Source organism: Diadema antillarum, unplaced genomic scaffold, assembly GCF_040938485.1.
Source record: "Diadema antillarum isolate AM-2024a unplaced genomic scaffold, OU_Dant_1.0 seq00000793_RagTag, whole genome shotgun sequence".
Classification (NCBI taxonomy): Eukaryota; Metazoa; Echinodermata; class Echinoidea; order Diadematoida; family Diadematidae; genus Diadema; species Diadema antillarum.
In genome coordinates, this window is record NW_027271680.1 from 1,495,859 (window position 1) to 1,519,123 (window position 23,265).

A 23,265-nucleotide genomic window follows, 5' to 3' on the forward strand; every position below is an offset into this window, starting at 1 on the left:
CTAGGGCTGTGAATTTTTAATAGACGCAATTGAGGTGAGGTACCTCACCCAATTTTCCATACAGACAGTGGTTAGAGCTTCCCCACAGTAATGTACAGTACAAGCTTCCGCCTGTCTCCGGAGGAGAGCGATAACTTACCTAAAAAAAAAATTAAAAAAAATAGATAAATAAATAAATAAAAGACTCCTCCGGACAGACGGATCTTTCTGTCTAAAAATGATTATGCCATCTTTGCAACTGTTTTATCGTAACGTGAACTACTCTCTGTGCCCTCATAACATATTTTTCTTTCATAACATTTTCATGACTGTTTAGCATCTGACAGGAGGTAAAAATGCCACGCACAGGCCGTTTGAATATACAATGTAACTTTGTATTTCAAGGTACATTTTGTATTTTTGCGTTATTCTGATAACCGTATTGATGCAATGTGTGGGTGTGTGTGTGCGTGCGTGCGTTTGTGTGGGTGTGTGTGTGTGCGCGCGCGCGGATGGCTGTGTATGTGACTGTATATGAATTTCAGAGAAGATCAGAAGAGTCTGTAGGTATGTCCATCTCATATGACTACATTGTAGGTCTGTGGGCGCACACATGTATGAATGTTGAATTAACATGGTAACACATCATGGGAACTATTACAACTCAACAGTGATATACCTCGATACGAAGTCGAGGGGCATAGCACTTGAGAAATCACCAGTAGCAAATAAGAGGCACTCGATATTTATCTTTAATACCGCGTCTCACCTAATCCAATATATCTTTACGCGAAATCAAGCCATTAAAATGGAGTGGTCCACCCGTCAGAGAAATATCAAACAAAAAGGGTGCAATTTCACAATGCGGAAACGTTAATACAAAGTATAGAGTATAAGCACAAAGTATACTTACGCACATTTACAAAGAAAAAACGGTTACAGCTGACTGCCGGGCGACATGACGAAAACTAGTGTCTGCACCTTTGATCAATGAAAATCGAGGATTTTCACGTTCAAACGAGATAATTATATACATCACGCACTAACGTTCAATTTTCCTTGTCTTACACCATTTCAGTTCGGCGACTTCATGCGGAGTCCGATCGTGAAGTTCTTCACCCAGTCGTCGATGTACATGTGCTTTCTAGTTCTCATGTTCCTCGAGTCCGTCACCGCCGAGACCTTCAAAGTCGACAAACAGTCCTTGAATGAATTCGTGGAGACCCACTCGAGGTGCGAGCCTCTAATGGAGGCTCTAACCGTCGAGGACACAAAGACATCCGTCATCAGGCCATCAAGTTTGAGCATCATCGAAATATTGCTCTTGATATTTGTCATCGGTAAAGAGTTTGAGGCAACTCTGTTGTTTGAATTCGGTCATTTGCGTGTACATCATTTTACGTTGAAATATTTGGGAAATTCATCTTCTTCGTATTTTGCAATAGTGATAGAAAATATAATTTTTTCTTACCGTTTCTCATTTTAGATCTCATAATTACCATGGAAACCTAAAATTCGCATCAAACATAATACTTATCTAAAGATGTCACCTTTGTATTTGAAAATGTAATCATGATAAAAACATAAACAATTACTCAATATTTTAAAATTTGTATACTTTTTTTCTGTCATGTTAATGGTTTTTAGATCGCGATTTCTCATGTTATTGTCTAATTACAGTAAAAAGAAAAATATCTTAATATACAAAGATATATGATATTTCATACGCATATACAAAGTTTTCTGTTTGTTAAAGCGATATGGGATTTATTGTGTGGACGAGATACCTTAGTCATCAATGAAGGTTATTGAATCCAGTAGCTGTATGTCAATCAAAGCACAAGTTAATTATGTTGATCTTTTTAGATTATAATTAATAACCAATACAGAGATCCATATGCTTGGAATATCTTGTGTATTGAATGTATTATCCGAGCTGCAGCAGGATTTAGTGGACGAAAATCTTCATTACTTCAGTGTATGATCGGTGTAAAGGTTTCGCACGTTTTAAACTGATAATGAGAAGGTTGCTATCAAATAGAAAATTAAGTGAAAAACATTGAAATTAAATTTATATTTTATGAGTACTGGGAGGTTAGAGAATTGAACCGTTGGCTGCGCATTAGCCATTGGCTGAATTTGCGTATATATTGAGAGGCCGTTCCGCGCGCAATTGCCATCGAGATAAAATAGTTTTGTATAATCCACATTTAAAGCTGTTCAGAATAGTGGAGGGAGTGGAGGGTGCTGAATTCTCTACCCTCCCATTACTCATAAAATATGCATTAAATTTCATGCTTTTCATTGAATTTTCTATTTCATCTCGTAATGTACGGTAGAGAATTCAGCCATTGGCTGCGCATTAACCATTGGCTAAATTTGCGTAGTATGAGACTTCAAAGATTTTGACAGTATAATCATTGCTCACAGAGGACATGTGAAAGAGATAATGTTAATGCTTTGGGCAACTTTACCTATTATGTTTGAAGAACTGTATCTTGTCCCCTCCTAGGGGTCTGTTGTCCCATAACTGCTTGTACAAAAAAGGTTGCCTGGGCTGTGGGTTTCAGGTAAAAATTCCCGAACGTGGATTCACTTTTCCATCCAGCATGTTTGAGAATGTCTGCTAATGGAAAATGATTCCTCTTGGCAGACGAGGTTGCCGCTGATCTTGTTGAATGTGCTTTGAAGAGACCAGTGTTGATGCCTGATGCTTTCAACACAGTTTTAATCCATCGAGCGATGGTTTGCTCTGATGCCCTCCCATGAGGTTGCTTGTAGGTGACAAATAGTGCGTTCACATCCTTCGTCAATGTGCTTGTTCTGTACACGTATTCTTTGATGTAGTGTACAACGCAGAGTTTCTTGTCCTCGGGAAAGGCTTTCAGTGTTACGTTCTCTCTTACATTCCCAGGTTGACTCTGTTTTATGAAATCAGCAACTGCTATCTCCACACAATCTTCACATTGTCAAGGGTTAAGTATGACATTGTTTGCACTCTTTGGGCAGAAGTCAACGCGAGTAAAAACATACTTTGTGTGTCAGTTGACACATTGAAATCTTGTGAGCTAGAGTTACTTGTCTGAGGTAGTTCAACACCTTCCCTACATCCCATGTGAAGCTGTATCGCGGAGTGCGTGGTCTGAGATTGAAGATGCCCTTGAAGTACCGGCATATCCAAGGATGTGTAGAAATGGTGTGTTTATCGTCCAGTAGAAGAACAACTGATGCGATTGCACTCTTCGATGTATTTAAGGTGCTGTAGCTTGCTCCATTTTTGTAAAGGAAATTAAAGAAGGCAGACAAATTTTCCACTTTTGTATAGGTCCAAAATAAATGACGTTCGCCGCAAAACCTATGCCACTTCCTGATATACACAAATTACTGATCCTTTGTAGACTTTTCCTCCAAGACGCTGCCATTATATCAACGGTCTCTTCTGTTATCCCTTGAGCTACGAAATGTTTGCTCCAATTCTGCGACATAAGAGGGACAGATGTGTAAGTGAATGGGGCCTACCTGTAATGGGTTGAGTTAACAATTGGCGTTTTCGCAATTCCCAGGGTTCCTCCTGTAGCATGTTACGCAGTATGGTATACCAGGGCTGTGTCGGCCAATTGGGCACTATCAAAATTCCCCTAGTATAATCTTGTTTTGTGTGTGTGTGTGTGTGTGTGTGTGTTTTTTTTTGAGACACATTTGCAACAAGGCTAAAGGGGGGGGGGAAATGCATAAAATTATAGGGGTCCCCAATCAATGGTGAATGCGTCTACTGCCCATGCCCCTGGATCTGGTCTCCAGGAATATAATAACCAATATTTATATAACGCTTTTTCTAAACAGACACAAAGCGCTTCAACAATTGTAACAAAATACAAAAAAAAAAAAATCAACAGTATTTACAAAACACAGAAAGTACAAAGCAAAACAAATAAACACTGACTTTACACTTGTCAGATCACTAGCAGTGGAGGCCTTACTTCCGGAACAAATAAGTTTTCAACAGTTATTTAAATTGATCTGTGTTAACTGCTGATTGGACATTTGTAGGGAGACTGTTCCAGGATTGAGGTGCTGCCATATTGAAGGCGCGACGTCCGGCTGTTCGGCGGTGTTCGGGTTCTTGGGGTAGTTAGCACAATACGTGTGGTGGACCTGAGGTTATAAGTTGACTGGCGAATGTGGAGGAGCTCAGAAAGATACACTGGTACTTCATTATGGAGGGCTTTGTATGCAAGTGTAGCAGTCTTGAATTCAATTCTCTTAGAGATAGAAAGCCAATATAGATCATTCCTGAGGGGTGTCACACGGGTGAACTTGAACTTATTGTACACACACAGGAACTGTATGTTGGGAGCTGGGCATTCAGTCTGGTAGCAAAAAGGTCTACGCTTGGTAACCCATACCTCTGCACCATCTCGGTGAATATTGTCCTGTCTAGCATCCATTCTATATTATCGTTGAAATTCCTTGACGTTGCATCTGCTTCTGTGTTCGTGGAACCTGCTAGTTGAGATGCTGTTATCCAAATTTGTCTTCCACTATACACCAATCCCAAATTTGCAACGCCATTTCATCACATGCTTCAGACTTGACGCCGCCAGCTGCCAGATGTTCTCCCAGATTGTACTATTAACTTTAGGGGTTTCCAGACATGCCCAGTTTTATGGGCAGGGGTAGTGAGTTGCTGCTTCATCGAGAGATGTTTTGATCAAGTTTCTGTCCCATCATATACATAATGTGTCGGCGACATCCTCGTCGAGTGGTTCCCCTATCCCGGACGGAGCCACGAATTTCTGAGCCATTTGTAGTATGTTGAATTCTGACCGTTTGTCTTTATCTGCCTCCTGTACGTCCGAAAACAAGCTGACCGCGTCATCGCGGTTCGCCGATAGGAAATCAGCCACGCTGCGATTATCCGCCAATTCTATGATGAGTGGTGAGCTGCTTCCCCTTTGCGTGTCGCACTCGCCAAAGTCGCTAAATCAATCCCGCGGCGTGTTTGCATGTTGTTCTCAATGATGAGCTATGCTCAAGGTCTCCGTCATCTTGAACATTGACTCGAGTTTCCCAATGCGGGACTAACCTCCGTGCTATTCTCCGCTGTAGTCACTGTCGGGTTCGGAGCTGTAGTAGCTGGTGCGGGCGGGTTCGGCGGTGCCTTCCCCGAAGCCGCGGGGCGGAATGCCTTATTAGGCCTACCGCCGCTAGACAGTGTTTTGCCAGCAGCCTTCTTCTTCGCTGCCGGAGCTGGGCTGGTCTTAGGCTCACACAGCTTGGTATCTTTTTTGGCTTTTGCATTTTCCGTTTTGTCAGCTGGTTCATCCATGCTGAGTACGAAGCAAACCAACGATATTCACGCTTTTAAGAGAGCACGACATCAGTTCCGTATTTCCACGGATTTCGATGATATTGTCCATTTTTTTTTTTCGGTCAGATAGTTAGTGTCGCGTCGCGATCAAACATTGCGCCGGAACGAAGATGGCGTTTGCGCGCGGAACGACCTCTCATATTACGCAAATTCAGCCAATAGTTAATGCGCAGCCAATGGCTGAGTTCTCTACCGTACATTCTCGTATAGTTTGAATGCCTGGAATTTTTTCCCAGTCACTTTCACCTCTCCTTTTCTTTATTCAGTTGTCCGTTTTCGGCCTCTTTGTATATTTTTGACATGCAGGCATGGCATGGCAAGAGATCAAGCAGATTTGGAGTGAAGGGGGATACGACTACCTCAGGTCCATCTGGAACTGGATCGACCTGGCCATGTTGAATCTCCTCATCGGTGCACTCTTACTCATTACCATCAGTTCCATGTACGTCGTGGGAGCCAAAAGCTACTTCAGAGGCAAGGAACAGTGCGATCTCTTGAAAGCGGGAAACCCAATTGCATTAACACACTTGTACTACCTCTCGGGCGGTGAGTGTTCATGATTGATAAATTCAAGTCAATTATCAGTATACTGCTGATAGGACTACATAAAATGGAAATATTAGGGCAGCCAGCTAGATTCCATGAGGACATTATTGCATAGTGTGGGCGTCAATACGACGTATGTATGATGGATGAAACATATTGCCCCTCGATGAAAACACTAGATAGAATTTCAGCACACGACTTACCGTTCAAGAGGGCTGCCCTCGATCCATCCACCCAGTTCACGTTTTGATCTTTAATTGTCACCTGATCTTTTTTTGGCCCCAACCAGATCGGAAAAATTGGCGTAACGACGATCCAATTCTTGTGGCGGAGGCGCTCTTCGCCATGGCAAATGTCCTGAGTTTCTCCCGTCTCTCTTTCATCCTGCCCGTTAGCGAGTTCTTGGGCCCCCTCCAGATCTCCCTAGGCCGGATGATGACAGATATAACGCGGTTCGCTGCCGTGTTCGGCGTCGTGTTCTTAGCCTTCTTCTGCGCCATGTGTAACTTGTTCTGGTATTACCCGGACGACAGCAGTTTTGGCACGTGAGTGATTTGACAACATTATCATACACCTCACACTTGCTCTGACCCTAAATTTACAGCTTTCTTGAGTTTTTCCAGTACCAGGGACAGAGCGGGCGGGAGGCGAGGTGACTCAGCCTGTAGCGTACGTGTCTGCCTTGCAAGCGAGTGGCTCAGGTTGTGTATTACCATGCCGCTCTAGTATTTCAAGAGTAAAAACTTTTTGTTCCTCGTATCGGACAATAGCGAGCTTTACGTCTGCGACGCGAACGCTAAGACAACGCTAATGAGGCAAAAAAAAAAATATGGAGATTGGACCAAAGTCTTGAAAGGACAAGGCGGTGATGGTCACCACGTTTGGTGAAGTTTTGGACGTACAATGATATACATGACGTCAATATTGGCAAAACATTCAAGGAAGGTTCGTCAAGGAAATCAAAGTGCATGTATTTGCCAAGAAGCATTACTCTTTACAAACTGCCTACACAGTAATATTGTGGAATAGATTTAACCCTTGGTATGCTTCGAGTTCCGACTGGCGCTGAAAATCCTCAAGCGTTGTACACCTTGTCCAAAGTTCCGGACACAGAAGGATTAAGGAAAATCTCATATTTGTAAAGGTGTACGCATTCCTGGAAGCTTAAAATCTTACCATAAGGAGTTGCATTATTCCTTCCAGACATGGGTCTGGATGATTTATCGTCTGACCTTACCTGGTCACGATGTAGACTTTAGACTTGTTTAGGCAGCTCTAGAAGAAGAAGAAGAAGAACAGGAAAGAGTAAGAAATACAATGTTGCTTGCAAAAAGGTACTATAATTTCAAAGGCCACATTCTTCTTGCTTGCCCACGTACAATTCCCTTCTTTTTTTTACTAAACGAAAACTTTCAAGCAGTTTTTTCACTTGTTCTCATTGCTAGATAGTGACCTCAATGCATCATCCATCCAATTTTCGTATATCATGATAACAGCTAGTTACCTTTTAGCACTTTCATCTTGTTTTCGATGTTATTGCTTCGTAAATAAATTTCATTTCATTACAATTTCAATTTCAATTATATATATATATATATATATATGTCTTGCGTTCTAAAAGTGATATATTTTTTGACATTATTAGAAAGAGCATTGTCCGCAGAAGACCATGATACCAAAATCATTAAATTTGGTTCAGTACTTTTTATTCTACGCCAATTTCTGTAAATGCAGTCATTTTCAATTTTTTGCGACTTATTTGATAATAATTTGGGTGCGACACGCGTTCCATACGGTGAATTGTGTAAGCTCGTTGATCCATGTCAACAAAAGATAACGCTTTCATACTGGGCGAGCGCACACACACACAAACACACACACACACACACACACACACACTGTTTTTTTTTTTTATTCCTGGCCCGTGCCCAATGTGAAAGCTGTATGTTTTTGTTGACATGGATCACCGAGCTTACACAATATTCACCGTATGGATCGCGTGTCGCACTCAAATTATTATCTCATTAGTCGCAAAAATCCGGAGAAATTTGAAAATGACTGCATTTTCAGAAATTGGCGTAGAATAAAAGGTACTAAACCAAATTTAATGATTTTGGTATCATTGTCTTCTGCGGAAAATGCTCTTTTTAATGATGTCAAAAAATATACCACTTTTAGAACGCAAGGTACTGAAAATCCACCGTTCCGCTTATTTTGGGGCACCCGGTATTTTTTCTTTTTAACGGGAGGTTAAAATGAAAGCATTTCAAACTTTCGTAAATTCTTTCGTGCTTACAATCAAGGTTGGGGAATTCGTTCCGCACGCTGGTGTGGGCACTGTTTGGAATGGGGGACACCTCGGATACGGAGTGCCCGGAAGGCCAGCCCAATTGCGGACACCTGTTGACTCAGGTCTTTGGCACCATCCTCTACGCCACCTACCAGGCCGTCATGGTCATCGTCATGCTCAACATGCTCATTGCCATGATGTCGACGTCTTTTGACGAGATAAACGTAAAGTCCGAAGCTTTGTCGATATCATTGCCGATACTGTGAAGGGACAGTGAAGACATTAAAAAAATGAACGTTTTCGGCCCATAATTATGATATAAAAATCGTATCATAGATGTAGTTTGAATTAGTTGTGACGGTTGCGAGGAAGCACTATTAGTTTCATTACAATTAGAGGAATTAAAATGAACGCTACTAACTGAGGCAATAAATGTATATAGACACAACTTGTAGCAGTAAAATTCTTCTTGCTGACACAACTGGGACTCCCAGGTCATGGGTAAAAATAGTAAAGACAATGTTTGTGTTACAAATAGCAGAATCCAAGTTGAAAGAGAGGAAGCTATAGGGATACAACCGACAGTAACACTAAGTGGTTAAAACTAGAATTATATCAAGTAATAATCATTTTAGCAAACTTTCTGAGTTAAATTGCAAAGCTGATTATTAAAGCGTAATTTTCAACATTTTGATGTAAGTCCCTATATAAGATAGATCAAGATTACAACCCTTCCAATAATACATGACTTGTTTCATAACAGGAACATTTCTTAACGAGCATGGAACATTTTTGAACGTTTATCATTAAAAGTATCTCATACTTTCTTACTATTTTCTTCGTGTTTTATCGGGTCTAATCGAAAATAATCTCGAATTGACCAGAATGGAATTAATTCGTTTTGCGTTTTGCGATCAAACTCTTCAAATTGTTAGCATGCTGTTTCTAACTTACGTTTTCCTTAAAACAGAACGACGAAGACGTCGAGTGGAAATTTGCAAGAGCCAAGCTGTGGCTGTCGTATTTCGGCAAGGGCGCCACCTTGCCCGCACCGTTCAACATTGTACCGTCATTAAAAACCATCATACACGCCTGCCGCTGGCTGAAAGCGAAGCTGTTCAGAAGGTCCAGGAAACGCCTCATGCACAGGCCTGGCCAAGTTCATGATGATCAGGTAACTGCCCCACTAAAGGAGTTTTTTGCCCGTTTTTCGTAAATATGCTAGCATTCATCTATTTTCCAGAAAGGAAATTTTGATGAAGACATTAACCTCCTTTCAGCATTAAAATCAAGACCTTTGAAGTTCACTGCCTATATCAGAATAACCATTCAGTCTTCGAAGTGTGAACTAAACTTAGATTGTACGATCCAGAAGTCTCCCAGAAGGGAAGAAAAGAGGGAAAAATACAAGTCAAGGGAGGGATTGAAACGGACATGTCGGATTTGAGTGCAAATTTCTTATCTTCAAATATAATTATGCAGTTGTCCTATTCGAAATTCCATTCGTGCCCAGTGTTTTACCTTGAAAGACATAAGTAAGGCTGAAAGCAATGACGAATTGACGATACATCTCACAGTTCGAAAAGCTCGCTTGGCCGTTAGCGGGCTACCTATCATCTGAGACCGATTGTTATATGGTTTCTTCTCCCTTCATTTCTTGCCAGCACACTGCGCTGAATGCAGCTTTGAGACGAGTGACCAGTCACGAAGATCTCATGAAGGTGGTGATCAAGAGGTTCCTCTTCCAGCTCCAGAGAACCAAAGATTCCGATGAGGTCGATGAAGGTAAAACTTGTCTTTGCAACGAGATACCGCGACACTATTTGGGCCCAAACAACTTCTCATGTAGGCACACGCGACAATGAACGGGTCCAAATAAGCAATTCATAGATCGAGTCATTAGTTGCAATGTTCGACAATGTAGGTGTAAGTTGCATTTTGCACCACTTAGATTGAACACCGCAGTCGTCTTCTTTTTGTCTTGAGTCTTACGGTCACATTAGTCACATTGTCCTGAAATTAACACTTGAGATGGCGATATATTAGATTGTCAAATTCGAGGTTTGTTTTTTTTTTCAAGTTTGTCCCGAATATGGTCAAAAGCCGATCAACAGCCGAAGCAAGTACAATGTCTCCAGAATGTCACATGATACCCCCGCCCCCCCCCCCCCCCCAAAAAAAAGGAACTTTACACGAAGTCATCGAAGGTGTGAATTTCTATCTACGATGTGGATGACACATCATAAAGCCGACTACCCGAATATTTTGCTATACTTTATTTGATCACGAAGTTGCAGCTGTGGCTTGAACCCTAGAAACTCAACCGGTGGCCATACAATAGTTCAAAAAGCCCCTCCGAAAATGACCCATTGATTATACGATCAGAGCTGAATTTAAACATTTTCTTTATCGTGTGTCCATCTTTGCTCAATCTCTCGACAGTGCAGCGCTTACGTTGACGTTAGCTTCAAGGAGGTAATTGGGGAGACTATTTTGATACACAAGAATCTTAAAAATGCCTCAATAAATGTTGTTCCCACCCATTCCATTCGCCAAAGAAAAGAAAAGAAAAACATATTCTTTTATCTGCATTTCTGTCATGCACGCCTTTTACAAGTTGATCCTGTAGGTGTATCTGTAGGACCACCAATGGCAAGTACGTTTGGGTAAAAGTGTTCATTAATAGGAAAACAACGTAAACGGTGCACGTGTTGCACCACAAAGGAGGTCTGATCTTTATGTTTCAAACTCAATGTCATATAGGGGACATCCGACATTATGGTCCATAAGATTCGAGCAAAGTGTATAATAGTGAGTTCGGGAATTTGGTCGAGAGATAGGGACCATAAAGATAAAAAGAGAATGCTGCAACTTTACTTTTTTATTTTTGAAAGGGCGCGATCAACGCTGAATTCATACTTATTATCTTATGAGTTTGATTGCTGTTAAGAATGCGTTAACGCCACAACTAAGTCTGATGTTCTGCTTCTGCAGGAGAATTGGATGAGATTAAGAACGACATCTCGAGTTTCCGCTTTGACGTGCTGGAAATTCTGGAGAAGTTATCGGACAAGGTGAATGGGAGTAAATCGTCAGCCAACACGAGTGCGACACGACAGCGAGACGACAGCGGCAACGACAAGGACAACGACGAGGCGGAGGCGAGTGTCGTCCTGAAGGCTACCGACGAGCTCCGGCAGAAGAGTGACGAATTGTCGTCGCAAATGAAATCGTTTCGGGAGGAATTTTCGAAAATCGTGGAGAACCTGAATGAGCAGCAGGAGAAATGATTTCAGACCCTTTAATATCATTGTTTGTATATACAAGAATCTGCATCATCGTATGTATTTAAAGGAAATAGTGATATTTAAATTGATCATCAGCAATAATCAAAAGACAACACAGAGGAAAACACAGAGGAAGTTTGACTTGAGGTCATAGATGATGAACTCTGAGGGAGAATGTATTGTGTGTTCTTGAATCCTGACTGCGTTTAAAATCTGGACGAGGTTCTTTAGCTATTACTGATTGGAAAAATTAAGAAGAAGAAATAATTATATGTTGTATAGATTCAGTAAACTAGATCCTGGTGATATGTCCCGCTTGATTGTTCTTTAATGGATTTCGATATTGTTTCCCCGTAAGGTGCATGTCTCAGTTTTAGTATGTTATAATTATAATAGTATTTGTATCTAAGCTCGTTCCGGTTATAATCCAGTCATCCTTTTCTTCTTCTTTTTTAAGAGGAAGTTCAATGATTATAAATTATCTACTGCAGTTTCCATTTCATCCAATTAATACATGTTGACTTCAACAGGAAGATTCTTACTCTTATTGATGTAAATAGGTCTACAATCCTGAATATATTGTTCGATAAAAGATGTCATTATTGTTCATTTTGTTTTGTACCAACCAAACTCTATCCGAGAAAAGAAAAAAAAATACCTTTCATGAAGGCATCAACCATATCAACTGCAAAGTCAAATAGATACCACTATGCCAAATTAAATGTCGGTGACCCTATACTGAGGCACAAGCTAACAATAGCAATTATAAATCTCCCGGGATAACATCTCAGAATCCGTTATGGATTATCTGAAAAAGAAATGTTCCCCAATTGAGTCTATCATTGTCTATGGCAGGGAAGACCTGCTGAATTGTTTTGAAAAAATTTTGTCTTGCCATGTCAGCCGGTGCATCTGGTTATAACAAGATGGCGACCATATCCATTAATATTGTTATGCTATACTTATTCAATCTACTTGTCACGTGAGTGACTTTTTTTTCTCTGCTACTCTGACACCGAAATAATGGAAATTCAAACTGTTCGTATACAGTTATGTTCGAGTTTAATCTTTCAAGTCTTTGTAGCTTTCTCGTTCATAACAATACATTGAGCATAAAAGATAGTATGAAACAAATCACAAATACATAACTTAGGTTATCTTGGATGACCTGAACTGGTGATCCCCTCAGCTTGGCTCAGTCGCCATCAATGCCGGATACACTCGTCGTCGACCTCGGCACAGTCGCTTGACTTATCTCTCGGAAGCACCCCTTGACTTGGCCACTCAGCTAGACGCTACCCTATCGGCGGTCCTATCAGCTCCTCGGCATTCACTAGTCCCTGCTACCACGCAGACTCCTGCCTTGACCTGCGATGCCCGAGCTCAAACGACGGCGAGCAGGCAAATGGAGATTGAGCTCCGTTCCAAAGTTCGGATAATGATTGTCCGAGTTCAGTTTTATCGGCAGCTGGAGCTCGCATCTCACCGACGTAGAAAACCCCCAGAAGAACGACTGCTGCCTAAGCGGAGATCTATGCTGGATGTCTATTAAAGTGTTTCTCCTCGATCCCCTACATTCATCAGCTTTTTATTAACTCTCCTAGCCATAGAGATTAACACTAAAGTCCCTTACACTCCCATACATTTGCTTTTTCATGCCTTTCCTACACTAAAGAAATCATCCAATCATCATGCTTAAATATAGCCCTATTGAAACTATACACAATATGTCTAGCCATCGTCTAGACTGCTGTTACATAACATTTTTACTCTTGAACTTGTGAACAATAAACTACAACCAACACCCTAGTGACACTGACATAGCTGAGTCTCGACTGAGCTAGAGAACATTCCTAGCCACCACCTGGATGGGAGCCATTACATAACACCTCTATTCACTCAATTTCTGTAGTCTGAATTCATACATAATATTGCAAGCCAGGGATGCTGTACCATGCTATTTCTTTAATTTTTGCTTTGTCTCATTTCATGTGACTGCCCTGTCTAAATTTAACTGATCTAGACATGCTGTTACTATGCCAGTTTATTCTTTAACTTTTACTTTGTCTCATTTAATGTAAATTTCCAGACAGTCAGTCTCTTGTAGTTTGACCTAGTGGCTTTCTAGGACAACTTTAAAGTTCTAAATCTTTACAAATTCAAACAAATTCGATTTCACTTCACTGGCAAAATCAAAGATAAATTTCTCTCCTGACACTACTATACTATTAATGGTGTAATTTTTTTTTTCCGTAGCCTATTTTTCGGGCGATGGACCTCTAATAAGCAGGCGTCTCATTGGTTTGGAGACTCCATGGCTACCTGTGGCGACTCGAGTGTAGATGGTTGCGAAAATGTCTCCGCAACGTATTCTGGAGACCAGGCAGGTGTCAGAGGGTAGCGGGGGAATCGAACATGTTTTTTTTTCTTTTTTTCGAAGACCTTTTCTAGTCTCCAGTTAGTCTCAGCGATGTCTCCGCGACCTCTTTCGAGGAGAGAAAAAAAAAGCCCTCGCGTCTTCTCCGCGACTTTGCTGAGACCTATGGCAAACTGTCGTGGAGACGTCGATAGGACGTTTCAGAAATTAACAGGACGTCTTGGAGAAGTCCCGCAACGACGTCCAAGTGCCTTCCGCAAGTTGTCACCATGTTTGGAGACGTCTCAGACGTCACCTTGGAGGCTCCCTGAAATCGTCTTCTTGCTGAAGGTGGAAACCATTTTTTCGGTCTTTTGAGTGGCAAGAGTCTCCTTTTGAGAGATAGGCCATTTAGTGGACGCAGAAAAGATAATTCCCCAGTTTGTGACGTCAGACGTAATTATAATCTTCAGGGGTTGTCATAGGACCTGTTTTTACAAGACCGGAATCTTATATTATTATTTCCTTGTGCAATAGCTTACGCATCTTGGGTCAAATGATGATATTCATCTTCTGCTCGTGACTCACTTACCACACTTAACACACTTACAGATTAATACAGAATGTGGCAATCCGATATCATCCGATATTGTAATGAGGTTATAATCATGATTCGCTTGACTATGATACATATCTGAATCGTATTACTCACGAGCAAACTGTGTAAAATAGCGTGAGAAGAAATATGGTGGATTTGTTATAACTAAGTGTGCTACATTGTATAATATAGTATGATTATACAGTTTCAACAGAAGTGAGTACAACCCATGTGAACATTTAAGAATTTGAATGTAATTCTTTAAATTGTTTGTTTTATCTCACAAGTCTCGCAGAGATTGTAAAAATGACATCAAATATTATGACTTGAGACAGAAAACTAGTATTTATAACCCTAATTTTGAAATATTATGCATACTTGAGAAAATAATGGCAACAACAATTAGTACACCCTGTGTAATATTTGCGTGGAAACATAGTTAAATCTGGAGTTTTATGGTCAACATTTTCCTTAGCACAAAAAAAAAAATGTTGATATGACGTGGCACTGCCTTATAATGCCCCTCTGCATTCTTTTATCTGTGTTTGACTCCTGTTTGGTGACTTCTTGGAGTGGTCAGGGTTTGACTCACTTTAATTCCTGTATTCCTGTATGAATTAGTTACTGGTGTGACTAGTGTTGTCAGGAGAAATCATTGAACATGCAACTGACTCCCTTGCTAACTTTTCAGAAAAGCAATTACATGCATGGAGCACAAACTCAAGGTCACTTCCATGTAATATCAACATGTTTTTCATGCTAAAGAATGCTGGGACCATAAAACTCCAGATTTGATCATATTTCAATGCAAATATTCAGGGGCGTCACCAGATTTTTCAAGGGGGTTGCGTTTTGACACTAAATGTAACGAGATCTTTTGGACAGATATTGGGAATTCAGAAAGCTCTCAATCCCCAGACTTTTTTTTTTAAAGGAAACCAAGCGGGGAAAGGGCAACGGCGTAGCTAGGATTATCCTTTTTTTTTGGGGGGGGGGGCGCTGTTGGTATGCGAGGGAACGGAGCGAGCAAGGGGGGGTGGGAGGGGGTTGTCCCCCCTCCCGCGGTGAAAACTTTTTGCGTTTTAATTTTGTAAATGGTGCCATTTTAGGCATGTTTTTGTTTGTTTTATCGACTTGAAACAGTCCCACTTGTTTAAGGTAGCAATATATTTTGATGTAGATTATTGTTGAACAATTTGCCTATAATGTAGTATCATCAAAATGAACTTCCTGTTTTAATATTTACACTGGATATCATGAACGCGACCAAGCAAGACCAAGCGGAGCGAGCGAGGGTTTAGCTTGTGGGAGGGGGTTTTCCCTTTCAATGGTGATAACTTTTGTTCATTTTGATGTTGTAAATTGTGCAATTTAATGCAGGCGTTTGCGTGTTTTATCGACTTGCAACAGTCTCACTTATTTAAGGTAGCAGTACATTTTGATGTAAATTGTTAATGAACAATTTGCCTATAGAATGGTATCATTTAAATAAACTTCTTGTATTAATTCGTACACTGGTGTCATGGACGCGACCGAGCCCGAGCAAGCGGAGCGAGCGAGGGTTTAGGGTGTGGGAGGGGGTTGTCCTTCTCCCACGGCGAGAAATTTTTGCATTTTGATGTTGTAAATGTTGCAATTGATGCAGGTTTTGCATGTTTTATCGACTTGAAACAGTCCCACTAAGGTAGCAGTACATTTTGATGAAAATCATTATTGACCAATTTGCCTATAAAGTGGTGTAATTTGAATAAACTTCTTGTATTAATTCTTACACTGAATATTATGAATGTTGTCTGTTAAGCAATCAAACAGAAAAAGCAAGCACACGAGGGTGTACACAAGGGTCATTTCTCGTCCCAAATGAAGATGATTTTGTATTTTTAGACCTGAATCCAGCGATCTGGTGCAAACTTTTGATGCAATACAACTGTACTTGAATTTTTGCAGCCCCCTTCCAAAAGAAAAATAATAGTAATTTAAACAAATAATTTTCAACATGTATTTCTATTGAAGTGTTAATGGCTCTTATTGCGAGTGTGCATCATCTCTGTGTTTGTACAAAGTATAGTGAGATAGAGCTTACGGGGAGGATCTGGGAGGGGGTAATCCCCCTCCCCCTCGACGGAGCTTTTGAGTTTTTAGAATTGAAATAAAGCGATCTGAAGCCCCATTTTTGTAGAAAATTCGGAAATTGTCATTCCCCCTGGTGTCATGAGTGTACTAAGTCTATAGAAGGGACAAGGCAATGGGAGGGGGTAAGATACCTCTCCCGTATTCGATTATATATTTTTTTCCGCCTTCCAAATCCCCTGTCAAAATCTTAGGGGGGGGGGGGGCGACTGCCCCATCGCCCCCTCCCTTTGCTACGCCATTGGGAAAGGGTTAATTGTTAATTGAAAGGAGGTGTAATATCCCCTCCCCCACGACGGAACTTTTGCATTTTTTTAACTAAGTAAAGTGACAGATCTGGTGCACACTTTCGATGAAACATTTGTAAATCTGCCAATTTATAGGTGTATTAAGTCCATTGAAAATAGACCGAACGGGGGAGGGTGTGGGAAGAGCTATCTCCCTCACACAAGAGAGAGACTTTGCTTTTTTAGAATTGAAATTCACCAACCTGCCATCTGGTGCACACTTTGGGTGAAATAATTGGACAGATTTTTAACCAAAAAAAAAGCAAAAAAATCTTTTCATCTCGGGAATTATAATTATGTAGGGTGGGGCAGATATGGTGCACTTGCCTCCTCTAACATTTTATAGATGCAACTTTTTTTTCCGTCAAAAAGCAAGAAAATCTTCTCATCTCACTAATCATCAATATGATGGAGTGGGGGCAAAATTAAAATATGCTTGCCCTTCCAATGTTTTTATGGGACAATTTTCTTTTGTCAAAAAAGGAAGAATATCTTCTCGTCTCGGAAACCTTTCTTTTTTTTTTGGGGGGGGGGGAGGGGGGTGTGGGCAAAATTATATACTTACCCCTCCATTTTTTTTTTCTATGAGGCTAAGGTTTGCACTTCGGCTCGCATTATCAATGTGGATTGGTCAGAAGTAACGTGCTGTATAATAGACCCTGTATACTTGTAAGTAACACATGTACATGCAAACATGTACCTGCTCCGTACCGTATGGATGTATAGTATGGTCGATAAATAGTAAACACTGTAGAATACTCGTAGATATGTATAAAATCAGTGCTGACAGAGCCTAGGATGAGAATCGTTGTTGCCCACGATTTTGTTGTCCCTGCTGCTGCTGCTGCAAAAAAAAAGAAAAACAAGATTGTTTAGCGTCCGGCTTTGAGGTCGCTCGCAGACTGAAGAGGTGATTTTTTTTTTTTTTTTTTGCCTGAAGGGGGGTGCGTCCGCACCCAACGCACCCCCCCCCCCCTGACGCCCATGAAATATTACACATGGTTTACCACTTTTGTTGCCACTATTTACATGAAATATGCATAATATTTAATTCATAATTAAGTTCATGAATACTAGTTTTTGCCCCAATTCTTATCACGCCAGGTCCTTTTTACAATCTCTGTGAGACTTGTATTAAAATCAACAACTTGAAGAATTACATTCGAATTTTCGAATGCTCAAGTGGGTGTACTCACTTCTGTTGGATACTTATGAAGAGTTTTGTCGCAAAACTAGCTAACTCCATTCTTGTTAAGTGAAAATATTTGTGATTTAAGTTACTAAAAACAAAGAAAATAATAAGAAAACACTGGATGTTTGTAATCATAACTTTTAGAATATTCCTTGTTATGTCGCAAGTGAGTTAAACTATTACCTGAGAGGTTTAATTTTGCTCTATCATCTGATGATGGACTTACTCTGAAATGTTTAAAATGGCACTTAGCTCATTTTGCAATGATACTTTTCATAAGGTTTAGCCGTGATTTCTGCCTTTTTTAGTTGTATACCAATGAATATCTTTCTATTGAATGCATCTGGTAACATTAACTGCATGATTTTTAAATATTTTGTATACCCAGTCGGGATCAGATTTTTTTAATTTACACAGATAATCATTGATTATGTAATATTATGTGATATTAATGTATAGAAAGAAATTCAAGAGTTGAGTATGTCCATGTTTTTTTATTTCAACATATGAACTGTAAAAAAAAACACACAAAAAAAACATATTTATAATTTGAAAATGCTTTGCTCAAAACGAAGCACAAATGCCCAGCTCGGAGTAGAATAATTCTATTAAAAAAGAAGTATTTCAGTGCATGTGTGTGTTTGTGTATGTGGCTTCTATTGTTTGTTTGTGTGAAAGTGGGTGTGATTGGGTGTATCTGTGGGGTTGGTACTTTAATCTGTATACTCAGTATGTGTAAATCGGCTGGGGCGGAAGGAGGGGTGCGTGGTGTTTGACTGCTGATTTCATTCCTTAGAAGTAATTCGTCTATCTTGAGATATTCGAATTTGTTTTCAAAATGAACGATTAACATTATACTGGTGATCACATTTGTCTATTGTTATATTCCAACATTAAATTTCTATGCAATTACATTGCTATGGCCTATTGAATCATACCAAATAAATTTAATGAAAATGTGTGTGTTTGTTTTTGTGTGTCATAATAGATCTGTGTTCTCAGTTCACAAATGATTCAAATTAACAAGTCGATAGAAAATTTATTCCAATCATGCACAATGATCAAGTATACAGGAAAATAACGTTATCAGATTGTATACTTGAAGAAATACATTTCTTTTTTTTTATTCATTGATGGTTAAATCTGTCTAATAAACCTGTTTGTCAGTTTCCTCATTCTCATATATTATTTTCAAAGAAAAACAAAATCATTCCTCAAAAGAGTCGCACTCACACGTGATATGATCCGAACAATCATGAGAGTGGGATGAAATGAGGATATTTTTGGTTAATTTGTGGGTGGAGGCCCTGTCCATATTATTCGGTTCAGCAAGTAAACGGGGAGAACAGAAAATATGGAAAAGGCTCAGCAATGGAATGATGGCAAATAGATTTATAAATAGAACAATTAGTGTTCAATTTCGGGAGGGTAGATGCGTGACTGTAACTTAGTCACGATGGTCATAGATATAGAGGAGAAAAGTCAGATCATATACCCCCCAACACAACTGTGACGACAACAAGACATTTTCACGATCTCAACTTTCTCATCCGTCATAAATTGTTATGAGTGAAACCCGATCTCTGTTTAAAATCATCGGGGTGTTTTTATTTTTTATCATATCAGAGGGAGGGAGTGGGAGAGAGAGAGAGAGAGGGAGAGAGAAAGAGAGAGAGAGAGAGAGAGAGAGCGAGAGCACCCTAATGTTCTCACCCGTTCATAATTACCTCCGCCAAAGGGAGGAGGTTATGTTTTCGTTACTGTTGATTAGTTAATTAATTTGTCCGTGTGCAAAATAACTCAACAAATTGTTAACGGATTTGGATGAAACATGCAGGAAAGGTTAAGAATAATTTAAGTAACAGATGATTAAATTTTGGTAGTGATCCGAGAATTTTTGGTGGGATTTATGACGGATTTTTTATATTTCTGCATTTAGGGTCAATGAATTTGGGAGTTCAGGCTGCGCGGCGTATTTGAGGTTTGCATGCGAGCACTAAAGTGTGTCTTCAACTTTCTGCCAGGGTGAGGCGCGCCGCGCAGCTGAGGGTTTATGAAGCAACAAAGGCTTCTTTATTGGGAAATCGGGCGATTTTTCAACATGCATATATGCCTATAGGTGGAAATCACTGATCTCTATGGAAGAGAATAGAGCTTTCATTTTCAACAAGGAGTGACAATGTATAACATAGCACGAGAGAAGAACAAATTATATGATAATAAAGAAGTGTTCTCAATACGACGAAATAGCTAATATTCACACAATGAATGTAAACGATCATAGCGCACACACAAAAAAACTGTATCAATTACGGAAAACCAAGGAGATACTATTATGCAATATAACTGTGAAGAAAAATAAAATCATTCAAGTGCAAAATACTATGGGTGACTGTGGATCACGAAACCAATAAAAACATTCACGACCAGATTTTCCGCGTGGATTTAAAAAAAAAAGGTGAAATGGAAAACATGTGACCCTGCACCTCAAAACAAACAAAAAGTCGACAGACATGAATTTTTTAGTTAAGACGATATTCTGAAAGAGCAGATTTTAAGCTTTAAAATGATGTATAACTCAAATCAAATGGACTTTAATAATCTATCTAAATACTGGAAAGAAAGCACAAACTCAGGAAAAGTGTGAACTGAGAAAAGAGGCTCTGAAGTTAAGTGTTTATTCAGGCGCTTAATCTTTACCAAACCGTGCTGGCTGTGCGATGAATGGGACAAAAAAAAAAAACAGGAAGTAAACCACCAGAGTAACAACAATGAAGGGATTATTAGATTAAAGTGAAATTAAGCATGTCTCATTAACACATTCTGTCAATAATTAATGCCTACTTTCAAAGCAGTAGCACTATCCTTCAGAAAGTTATTAGAGTTGAAAGTGAAGAGTGTGGACAAGGTTTTTCAGAAATGAAAAAGGGATTCTAAAGACACACCTAAGCACACTATTCTACCAAAAATGTTCGAGATAAACTGCTAAAAAACACACTTTCCTGCCCGTTTTATGATACCAAATGTTAGTATAATGTAAAAGAAGACCCGCTCTTTCAGAAAATATGAAAAAGTCAAGTTCGACTAGGTTGACCCATTTCACTTATTTCCAGTCCTCACGCAAAATCAGTGTGTGTGACTCTATGTTCGTTTTGAGCTGCACGGTCACATATAGTCAACTCGTAGTTGTCTCTTTTTTTTTTCTTAAAGAGCAATTCCTCTTATACCAGCATACAGTTGTGTTTCCAGAGTTTGAGATCATAAAACAAATGGGAAATTGCTCTTTTCGCTGTCCGCCCCCCCCCCCAAAAAAAAGACAACAACAACAACAAAAACACGTTGTCTGGGGTCTGAAGTAGGCTTCAGGCACTTTTCAGGCACTTTTTCTATTTTTAGCTATAATAACTTTTGGAAATTAGTATCGATCATAAATACTTCATAAAGTGCAGACTTTCAGATCAGTTCATTAATCATTCATGGGCCATGGTTACCATTGGGTTTTTTATCATCTCCTTTGTTCCTTTCATTGGCAACGAACACATCCAGATGGATGAAAGTATGACCTTTGACCGGACTCTATCATTTCGAAGGCTCTTTTCTAAGTACACACCCTTCCAGAGTGTGCATATTCTTGCCATTATTTAAATGAGTAGGCCTAAGAAAGTGCATTTGTATTGATTTTATATGTCATTTTAAAGCGTAGAGTCTGTTCTTTCAGAATCCGCCCCTAAATGAAAATACAAGTTAGGCGACCTTTTTTGGGTGTTTTTGTGAATCAAGGCCACATATAACATGCTGTCAAAGCAACAGTATATTTCGAGGATGATGTCACTGGATGTGTAGAAATTTCCCCCACAATTTAATGAAAAAAAATAAACTTGTTATCATTATTTTATTAATCTAGGATACAACCTCATTGGCTTGACATGGCTAGAATATGACCAACTCTTGGTAACGCTTGAACTGCATTTTGATAGAAAACAAAAGCTATGGGATGTAGTGAATTTCCCCTTTTCTTCCAGTTCAAGATCTACTGCCTTTAGAGGGATTGACTTCTTCTGAAGTTCCGCATAAAATGTCGGTATATATAATACGCAAAACATCACATCAGACAGCTTCGAGCTGTTGCTGGTATATGTAGGAAGCTTTGTAAGATATTTGCCTCTTTCACATGCAGCGAGCATCGTGTCCTAAACTTTGTTCATGAAACATGATACTGCACAGTACCTTCATCCAAATATTCGGTTTCATCCAATAAGTTCGTTTCCCTTCGCTGTATCAACGTTGAAGAGACGAGCGTTCGACCATTATTGCACACAATTATCCAGGAATCAGACAAAGGCAGCCTTATCAGTCATTCGTAGCGCATTTTTTACGCTGATTCGACGTCGTTTCTCAAACAGCAGATGTTTTGAAACATTGCCCACTGGAGGAATTATTCTGTGAGCTCATATGGTTACCAATGAATCTCGTAGTTGGGAATGTTTCGTGAACAGTTGTTCTACTCTGGAACTTACTTAAGGATCGAGAAGGCGTGATATCCAGTTTTCAGTCCAAGGTAGGTTTAATACGACTAAAATGACCTTACATTTTAATACAAGAGTTGCTGTTTGTCACTGCTATAGATGTATCGACTTGTCTGAAGTACTAGTAAATGAAGGAAAATGATGAACGCGAATAAGATCGTTGTTTTTGGTTCGCTAGCGTATTGAGTTATAGAGTAACAGAAAACCATTTGAAAAAGGAATTGAAATACTTTCCTATTGCATGCAATCATTAATTTGATTTACCCAAAGGGAGAGAAAGAGACAAATGACCTTTTGTGGACTATAGAAAAAACGGATTTGATTTACTTGATCGAAGTTCGTTTTGAATTGAATAACTGAAGCACGGGATTGCTGGAAAATCATTGCGTGCAATAATACAAATTTATGACAATGCTAAATCTTGCATTTCATATCGTGGTAAGAAATGGGAATTTTCTTAAAGCAACGTAGGAGGAAGACAAACTGAAAATGTGTCTACCAATTTAATTCAAGCTGTACCTCAATGATTTTGAATCACTTTTACCAAATAGATACAATGCTTTGCGCTCTCTATCTTCGTCAATCCACGATTGCTATTATGAGAAAGAAATTGATACCTATTCAAATTAGTGAAATTCTTCCGTCGAGGTGTATTCAATGCAACTGATTGACAAATTGCTCAGCATCGACGTAAATAAGCACT

At 39.7% G+C, this 23,265-nt stretch overlaps 1 protein-coding gene across 1 annotated transcript in view; it reads left to right on the forward strand.

The window, feature by feature from the left end:
• LOC139739324 (short transient receptor potential channel 7-like) overlaps nt 1–11,476 on the forward strand; it is a 33,403-nt gene extending 21,927 nt beyond the window's left edge. Inside the window, exons 6-12 of the mRNA XM_071649938.1 lie at nt 1,058–1,319; nt 5,657–5,896; nt 6,186–6,441; nt 8,200–8,410; nt 9,157–9,345; nt 9,851–9,971; nt 11,181–11,476. Coding sequence (XP_071506039.1) covers nt 1,058–1,319; nt 5,657–5,896; nt 6,186–6,441; nt 8,200–8,410; nt 9,157–9,345; nt 9,851–9,971; nt 11,181–11,476 — 1,575 coding nt within the window. The remainder of the gene's footprint in view (nt 1–1,057; nt 1,320–5,656; nt 5,897–6,185; nt 6,442–8,199; nt 8,411–9,156; nt 9,346–9,850; nt 9,972–11,180) is intronic.
• The last annotated feature ends 11,789 nt before the right edge of the window (nt 11,477–23,265 follow it).